The following is a 9,613-nucleotide window of genomic DNA, read 5'->3' on the forward strand; positions in this document are numbered from 1 at the left end:
CGCACACCTATATATCATGTATGAATCGTCTTTTCTTAGGTTTACTTGTATATTGGTTAGTAGTTTATGCACATGATTTATTACTTATTACTAATTTATTGCAGGTCGAATAATTTTTTTGGACTAAATTACTCTTATAACGGTAAAGATATACTTCCTCACATGCATTAATGCATGAAGACAAATGATGGTAATTTGGTTATAAAAATATCTTTTTTATTTACTGTAAGTCAATAATAAGTCAATTGGGTATAAGTATATATCTTTTTTTCGATTTTTTGGTAATGTCAACAAATTCGGTAAATTTTGATTAACGAAGGGACTTATTTATTAAATGGAAGCAAACATTAAAGGTGCTAAAATATAATTTTTCAAACCACATAAAATTTATATATAATTACACCAAACCTAAAAAAATGAAGTATAATTATCCCTATTATTTATGAAGGGCCAGCACCCCATAATTCTCTCACATTCACAATTCACAATCATCATATCACAACAAACAAATCCATGCTATATTAAAGTTATACTTTAGAATATTGATTTCTTTTTTATTTATATAATTATAAATTATGCTTAATTTTTGCTATGCTTGTAAAACATTCAATGCATCAAGAGATTACAAATTAATTAAGTACGTCAATAATTTTTAATCAAATCTTATATTGGAAAACAACAAATAAACTAATTAAAAAGAAATTATTATAAAAATAAATAGTTATCCACTCGTTGAATTTGATTTTTTTTACTGAATGAAAGTTATGGGCTAGACCTTCGTTTTATCATTGAAACAAGACCTTATTGATTTAATAAATATTCTTTTAAATATACTTTTATGAAGATTATATACAATACGGCGAATACATAAAAAACCTAATATAATTAAATTTTCCTTTAAAAAAAAAAAGAAAATAAAGACGTCTTCGTAATTATAGATTGAGAGTATGTTTCTACTCATTATTCCTCCTACTCCTAATCATACAAGCAAAGTACATTTTCGTAGGTACATCATCATTACATGGTATCCAACGTCTAATAATGTCCAAAGGCAGACCAACAATTTGGCTAAGGTTATGGCTAATTATGTCAACCTACTTATATAAACCTTCTTAATTCCTTATTATTTTTAATTACTCGTTAATCATTAAGACCATCGGCATTACCATTTGTTTTTCCCATAAATTAATTCCCTGAGACGAATTAATTAGACATGATTATCAGCATAATCTAATTTATGAATATAAATATTAAAGCTGCTCACTTAATTAAAGTTGTAATAGGATAAACGTTGATGACACTTTTTGATCATTTATGGCCGTTGAGAACAATTTAAATTTGGAATCAAATAATTTTCTTACATTTATTAGTATATTCAACATTGGTCCATACGTGGAAAGCTGATGTATTTTATAATTCTACCTTTTTTCATGTAAATTGTAGAACTTAACTGTCAAGTATTCAAATTTGTGGAATTTTATATGTAAATTGGACAATAAATATGTATATATTGTTCTTGATTTTAAGGATGAGAGGGTTGTACAATTAAGAAATTGCAGGTTCGAGTTATATAAGTATGAGCATATCTATGTCTACTTAATAATATATACTTTTTTATTTGCTTATTTACTTTTTTTTACTACTTAATGTATTTTTTATATTTTCGTTGTGTTAAATGCAATTTATCTTTTTAAAATATTGTAAATGAGCATTTTTATGGAACAAGAGCAATTTATTCCCTTTTTTTCTTAAAAAAAATGAAGCAAATACACCGTTTACGCATTTATGTGTGTGTTTACATGCATTTAAAAAAAATTATAAAGCTACTTTTACGTCTTTATTTAAAAACTGTTGGATCTAAAAATTTAAATCTAAATTTAGATATTACTTAATTTGAATAAGCAATATATATATATATATATAAAACTGTATATTTACGTAAACTTTAATCAACGGTATAAATAAATATTTTGTGCATCATTTTAAAAAAGACATGATTATATTTTGCTAATATTTTTTTTAAGGGGTGTTGTTCACATACCCATATATCAGGGGGTGCTTATATTTTTTCTGATTTCAATTTTATATATTGATATAATGAATAATATTTATAAAAAAGAGACCGATCGAGCCAAGTTTTAAATCTCATGGAATTAAAAATATTAAGAAATTTGATTCATTTGCTTAACGAGTTAGAGTTTAAATGATTTAATGATCCATTTTGAACAGTAGTTTTGATTTATTTATTGAATACTATAATAATAAATTTAATAGTTTTCTACTATAGTAATGATTCTTTTTTGGAAAATTAATTGAAAGCGTTATTTGTCTGAAAATCTACAGGGCGATGATTTTAACAAAGACGTGAATTGAATTATTCTAAGTTGTCGTGTGGAGTAATAATAATTGAGCCACTAATATAAGAATTGGTGTCCCAAACCCAAACAAATTAGTTTTGTAATAATATCACTTTTTCTTTTTTTTTTTTCTTTCATAATAGTTGTTGTTGCATGCAAATTCCATGAATATTTAAAAAAATTATAGTGTGAAATAAAAAAAATTATAAAAAGACATAAAATGTAGTGATGTGATGTAAAAGAAAGAAGTATGTGAGAAAAAAAATGTGCGGCAAAGTAAGAAAGAAAAAAAAAATACAATTTTAGATTTATTAAAAATATAAAAATTTGTAAGAAAAAATAAATATAGAAAATGTGAGAGAAAAATTAATTGCAATAAAATTTATCAAAATTACAAAAGTCTGTGAGGGCAAAACATATGGAGAACATGAGAGAGAAAAATAGAGTAGTGGGTTTGAGAGAATTTTTTTTTTTTTTTATAACTAGCTGTTATGACACGTCGTTCTTGTGTGCATATAATAAATAATTTTTTACGTTTTAAAATATATTATAAATAAAAGTAAAATATATAAATCATTACATTACATTAAAAAAAGAAAACTAATTTATTAATTAAATATAATTTAAAAAGTTGAAGAAATTAGTTAACTTATATGTTGAAGTATATTTTTAACTTTATAAAAAATTGATGCGACGATGTCATTAACCATCAAATTACAACTACAGAAATTTCGACATGACATCCATATTACTGCCAAAAAAATGTTGATGGTGCGGTCGACACGCGACAATAGCAGAGAATACCTACCACTCCACAATGGGCTTTACCGTTATATTCAAGAGTCTGGGGGTTGCTTTTGTAATTTCCAAAGAATGGGACTGCTCACACGCGGCGGCCACTAATTGTTTGTCAAAAAGATCAATTCTCTCGAAAAATAGACGTTAGAGTTACGGCAAAATTTGCGAAGTGAAAATGGGTTGAATAAATTAAATGGCGCCGCGGGCGCCTCTTCCCCTCCCTCTCCTCTCTCTCTCTCTCTTTATCTCTTGCTCTTACTATTTACTACTCTCTGTATCCCACCTCTTCCTCTCTCTCTCTCTCTCTTGATTCTTGATTTTTCTCTGTACCTGATTCTCTTGGGCATTACTCATATTCTTGCACCGCACTTCAAGAACTGGGGTGGATAGTAGTTTGAGAAAGGTACTATTTTCATTTTCCTTCCTTTTTCTTTTGTGACGTTTTGGAGGTTCTTTTGTGATGTACTGGTGAAGAACAAGTGGGATTTTGTTTGCTTTTCTTGATGATGATGTACTATGTAAGTATTTGTTTGATTGAGTTGGTGTCGGTTTCTTGTAATGTAGTCGATGGTGGTTTATACTGGTTTGGTTGAATCTATATATGCAATCACATTCTCTGAGTAGTTTGTGTGTCTTTTGGTTTGACTTTGATGTGGGGTTTTATGGAGGGAAGAAGATTTTGGGTGAAGTTAACTAATTTTTAACAGTTATTCGTTGAACCCATTTGGATTTGTTTCTTGGTTTTCGATGATGTAAGTGTTAGCAATTCGAATGTTGTTGGGGTAGTTGCATTTCTTCACCTTTTTCCCTTTTGGTGAGTTGTCGTTTGTCAGGGACAATATGGATCTGCAAGTCACTACCTTTTTTCTTTTTCTTATTTAATTGTTTAATTTTGTAAGCATCTTTAGATTTCCCTTTTGGAAGGGGTTGGTGAACGTCGCCAAATCTGACTTGAATGTTTTGATCCTTGTACTTGAATACAAGCAACACCGATTTTGATTTTTTCAATGTCTTTTGCAGGCACTGATTGATGTTTGTATTGGCTTTGGAGTGCAAAGTGGGATCTCTGATGATGATTCATGGCTACAATGATTTGATATAGTTTTCTGCAAATACTAATAATTTCTGGATAATTACATTAAGTTGTCTGGTCAGTTGGATGTGTTAGACAATTATCGTAGTTGTGGTTCTTCTTTTTTACTGCGATAAGAGGTTTTAAAAATGGCTGTTGCCGGTTTGCAAAATGTATCGGCTTTTGGTCCATCGTTCTTTGGTGAGTCCCAGTCGCCAGTGTCGGGGAGGTGGGATGATGACTATGGTCGGCCTAGCACCCGGGCATCCAGTCTCTTGCGAATGTGGCGGGAGCTTGAGGGTGAGCATGTGGTGAGTCAATCTTATAGGTCAAGGCAACAGAGAAATGGTTCAGATTCTGAGTGTTTAAGTACTTCCTCGTCTCTTGGACGAGGAAGCGAGAATGGGGATAATATCTCTCAAGTTTCTGATGATTCTGAGAATCAGGGCTTCACTGGTTCGGAGATGGAGCATGAAGATAATAACAGTATTATGTCGGAGCAATCTAGTGACTTGGGCGAGATCGAACGGGAAAGAGTGAGGCAAATTTTTCGAGAATGGATGAATAGTAGTTCTAAGGGTCATTCATCTTATGGATTTGGTATAAACAACCGTTCAGGACAATGGCTTGGTGAGAATGAATGTGAAAGGGTGAGAATTATCAGAGAATGGGTGCAGATGACATCGCAGCAAAGAAACAATTGTGGATCACTTAGAGATGGAGTTGCTGAAGCTGGCTCTCAAATCGAGCAGGTGCGTGATGGATTAGTAATCACTCATCCGGAGATTAGTGCGCGAAGGCCCATCCGAAGATTATGCGGTAGACAGACTCTTCTTGATCTCCTTCTGAGGGCTCAGGGTGAAAGAAAACGGGAACTTCTGGATTTATCGGAGCAGAGACCAGTCTCAGATTTCGCTCATCGCAATCGCATTCAGGTAGTAAGTTATCATTTGGATACATTTCCATATTAGATATTCTTTTAAGTCCTCGGTGTATTGTTGTTTCCATCTCACTGGAAATGCTCGTGAATTTCATTATGTGGCGTCTCATCGAGACATTTTCTTCTAATTACATTATATCATCTTCTGTTATTTATTGATATCTTTCACCTTGATTAATCTGAAACGACTTTGCAGGCGCTCCTTAGAGGTAGGTTCCTACGGAATCAAGAAGTGGTCCCTGACGAGAGACCATCTTCAGTGGCTGCAACTGAGCTGGGTTTGCTGAGGCAAAGACATACCGTTTCGGACCTCAGGTAACTTGAAACGATATGATGCAGACTTGTGGCCCCAACATGAAATAGATATTCTATGTCAAAAATTTCCTTTTTCTTGTTAAGAGCCTCTGTGCTGCTGAACATTTTGTTCCTACTGCTTTGTCCCTATCCGTGCTCCTTTGCAACATATCCATTCTTCAACTCATAATCTTTAGGGATTCAAAATTACTAAGATTAGATGCAATGCCTAGTGAGGGATGAGTTATATTCCACCATGGGCTAGATTTCACAGTTGAATTTTCTGTACACCCAGGGGATGTTCACTTCTTTGGATGAACTTCATTCTTGTGGCTTGGATTAGACCAGTAAGTTTTTGGTTAAATAATTTAGGATTGTTACAGAATCTCTGTGTTGGAAGATGCTGAATAGATTTCAATGCTTATTTTAAAGTTATAATTTATACTCAAACACATAGGTTCTTTATGATCTATCTCTAGTATCTGGTCTAAAAATTTTCAATTGGTTTTGCAGCAGCTCAGAGTTTGAATTCATTTGTTAATGTGGGTAAATTTAAATTGAAATTGGCCTTTGAGTAATAAGTCTATATGGATAATATCTTTGCTGCCCCCTTTTCCCTAATAAACCTATGGTGTCATGATATGATTATACAGGGAAGGCTTCCTCTCAAAGTTGGACAGTACTGTTTCGACTTCAGTGAACAGTGCTGAATCTGGTTCCTATCTTAATGATGAAGTTAATAGGGAACCAGAGTCTACATGCATGGAACAGGGAGTTACTGAAATTCGTACAACATCAGACTTGGAAAGTGCTGCAGATGGAAACGGGAGTCGGGAGGAGCTTGAAGTACCAGTAACTGAAGAAGAGTATACTGTTTTGGACAATGAAAGAAGTGAGGAAGAACTGTCATTTGGTATTGAAAGTGCTGGTAGTAGAGAGGAGCCAGATTTGGAAACTGAAGCAAGGCAGCAAGAAGTATTATCTGATGTTGTATTTTCTGGTAGCAGACATGGAGAACAGATCAATTCCCCCACTACCGATCAATCATTGTCAGAATCTGAAAATTACAGTCAACCCCTTGAAGTTCATAACAACAATTATGAACGTAGGACTGCTGCAATTTATGTTCGTGAAGAATCTGATTTTCAAGGTGCATCAGCTCAAGTGGATGAAGAATCTGATTTTCAAGGTGCTTCAGCTCCAGCGGATGAAGAATCTGATTTTCAAGGTGCTTCAGCTCCAGCGGATGAAGAATCTGATTTTCAAGGTGCTTCAGCTCCAGTGGAAGAGTTGGAAGAACCAGTACTCGAGATTGAAGACAGTGGCTGGGAACAGATAAATACTGTTGCATTTACTGAATGGGGTGACAGTACCGGAGAAGAGACGGCCAGAAGTTGGCACGAAACCTCTGTCAATCAATGGTTTGTGGAAACTGAAATATCTGATAACAATGTTGATGTGCAAGATCAGATGCAAGAATCACATGGAGACTGGCCAAGCAATGATTTGCAGGAGGCTATTGACAGCTGGCTAGATATGCCTTCTGGAGAGATTGATGCATCTGGTGGAGGAATCGATTCATTTTATTCCCATGATGATGATAATGTTCACAGTATGGAACTTAGGGAGCTTTTCAGCCGGTAGGCTATCTGATTAATTTAGACTCAAAAGATATCCTGCACTAATTGACAACTTAAATGTAAATTTTCTACTAATTAAAGTTTTTCTACTTCAGGAGACGTGTCTCTAGTCTACTTCGTAGTAGCTTCCGCGAGAGTTTAAATCAGGTGCTACAGTCCCATGCGGAAAGGTTAGGTCGTGCTTCTGGTGATTGGGAACCTGATGATACATCTCCAGCTCCCTTGATCGAGCAAGACCAGCAACAATTAAATGGTGATCAAACTTCGACTCTATCTGATGGTGCTGAAAGAAATCCCTTTGCTCCCTCAAACTTTTTCACCGAGCCACATTGGGATGAGGAATTACAGAGTACAAATTGGCCACACTACAACTCGAATCAGCAGTTGGGAACGGTAAGCTTGGGTGTTCTTTGATTCAACTAACTCTTATTGTTGCTTTTATTCGGTTATTGCATGTTTTATTGGCTTATGTAAGAGACTTTTACGACGGTTTTATAAATTTGGTCAGAGGAGTTTGAGTGTTATCTAACTTCAGACCAAATGTTGACCAAGAAATTTATCAGCACAAGAACCCTCCAATTCTGGCCTAAAGTTTTAAGATTCATATATGCCACGATACCAGTCGAAGTTTTGTTTTCATAAGCTTCTCATGCACAATGGCTTTTGTTGGGCGGATTAGTCTCTTTTTACTTAGGTACCACAAATCTGTCCTTATCACCATCAACTCATTAACTTCACTTTCTGATTATGATTACAAGGAGTGGGAGGTCATCAATGAGTTGCGGATCGACATGGCAAGGCTTCAGCAGAGGATGAACAACATGCAAAGTATGCTGGAAGCATGCATGGGCATGCAAATAGAGTTGCAGCGCTCGGTGCGCCAAGAGGTTTCTGCCGCTTTAAATCGGTCAGTTTTCTCAAGAGGTGAGCTTTTGACTGGAGACTTTTCCTTTGTGAAATCTCAGTTGTTTCCATGATTATGAGTTTGACCCTTCTCAATGGCACTATCAGATGCGGTCGAAGCTCAAGGTGATTGGCTTCACGATGAATCTCAGTGGGAGTACGTAAGGCAAGGAATTTGCTGCCTGTGCCAGGATAGCAAAATTGATTCCTTGCTCTACAGGTACCGAATTAATTCTTATATATATATATATCATTACAACTGCATGTATTGTTTAAAACATAATTCAATGAAATGCATAGCAACCCTGTTAAAGAAACAATCCATTTTTCTTGCAATTCTTAGCGGATACGACCCTGTTTTGTTGGAGTATGGAGTCTAACTTAAAGTTAGTACGGGCCTTTTGAACGTTTACAATGTTATTTTTATACACACACACGTATTATTATATAGTTGACAAGTGGTTGTATGTTTTAATTATATGATCAGGAGCAATTCATCATGTTGAGTTGTGATTGATTTTCTTCCTTGATTTCTTGTCCCTTCCTGCATCTTGCAATGTTGATTACCAGAAACATTTATTTCATAATGATTTAGGTGCGGGCACATGTGCACATGTTCCAACTGCGCAGAAGATTTGGTGCAGCAGAGGTTGAAGTGTCCCATGTGTGGTGCCCCTGTTGTTGAGGTTGTCCGAGCTTACTTCATCCACTAGTACAACCACAAATACCCCATTTACATACATACATAGCTCAAAATGCACAATTACAGTAGTAGAATCATCCAAATTTCCCCTGGAGTTCCACTAGGTAACCCCCCCCCCCCCCTCTCTCTCATATTTTACTATAATAAGTGATAGTAATTATGATCTTATCACGATATCTATCCATTTTGTTGTACCAATTTCCGAATAACTATACAAATTTGATTTATTTTGTTTTTTTGCAGATGGCACCTCTGATTTATATTGTTAAAATCAGAGTTATTTGTGCCGTGAAATCACCTTATTTATTTATCTCAAGTGACTGTCCTTTTACCCAATGGAGAAAATGTTACCGCTGCTGTAATATTTTTGTTAACCTTGTTACTGCTGTACATCAGACACCTCAAAGTCATTGGCTATTAGTGATGGCTGTTAATGTGAATAAATTTCTTGAATTTCACCAGAAATTATCATTTTTCGTCATGTAATTTCATATATTTAAATATTAGAGGAATAGTTACACTTTCATCTCTTGAGGTTTGGTGTAATTACATGTAAATTCCTTGTGGTTTGAGAAATTACATCTAGCACCTTGAAATTTGCTTTCGTCTAACAAATAAGTCTTTTTATTAGTAAAAATTCTTTGAATTTATTGATATTAACAAAAAAACTGAATCAGATTGATATATACATTTGATTGATTGATTATTGATTTATTACAAGTTAAAACATTTGTTTCAGATTAAATTATACATTTTCACATGCATTAATATGTGAAGAAGGATGAAGTTAATTTGGTTATAAAAAATATTTATTTTACTTGCAATAAGTTAGTAATACATAATCAATTGATGGATAAAATAAATATTTTTCTGACTTTTTGTTAATATCAGCAAATTCGATAAATT

The 9,613-nt window shown here is 34.0% G+C and overlaps 1 protein-coding gene across 1 annotated transcript; it reads left to right on the forward strand.

Annotated features, from left to right (window-relative positions):
* Positions 1 to 3,307: 3,307 nt before the first annotated feature.
* On the forward strand, positions 3,308 to 9,233 carry LOC105170765 (uncharacterized). The gene is made up of 9 exons (XM_011091672.3): positions 3,308 to 3,558; positions 4,176 to 5,162; positions 5,364 to 5,482; positions 6,115 to 7,101; positions 7,197 to 7,494; positions 7,860 to 8,025; positions 8,113 to 8,224; positions 8,600 to 8,811; positions 8,951 to 9,233. Exons 2-8 carry the CDS (start codon positions 4,377 to 4,379, stop codon positions 8,715 to 8,717), a joined length of 2,586 nt encoding a protein of 861 aa, XP_011089974.2. The 5' UTR covers positions 3,308 to 3,558; positions 4,176 to 4,376; the 3' UTR covers positions 8,718 to 8,811; positions 8,951 to 9,233.
* The last annotated feature ends 380 nt before the right edge of the window (positions 9,234 to 9,613 follow it).

This window comes from Sesamum indicum, linkage group LG9 (genome assembly GCF_026168435.1).
Source record: "Sesamum indicum cultivar Baizhima isolate 11 linkage group LG9, ASM2616843v1, whole genome shotgun sequence".
NCBI lineage: Eukaryota > Viridiplantae > Streptophyta > Magnoliopsida > Lamiales > Pedaliaceae > Sesamum > Sesamum indicum.

What these genes read in the sequence shown, in the direction of transcription:
- LOC105170765 (XM_011091672.3), top strand. Translation starts at nt 4,377, where the DNA reads ATGGCTGTTGCCGGTTTGCAAAATGTATCGGCTTTTGGTCCATCGTTC. An exon ending in CTTAGGGAGCTTTTCAGCCG is followed by an intron (nt 7,102 to 7,196) that starts GTAGGCTATCTG and finishes TTTCTACTTCAG; the next exon opens with GAGACGTGTCTCTAGTCTAC. An exon ending in TCGGTCAGTTTTCTCAAGAG is followed by an intron (nt 8,026 to 8,112) that starts GTGAGCTTTTGA and finishes TGGCACTATCAG; the next exon opens with ATGCGGTCGAAGCTCAAGGT.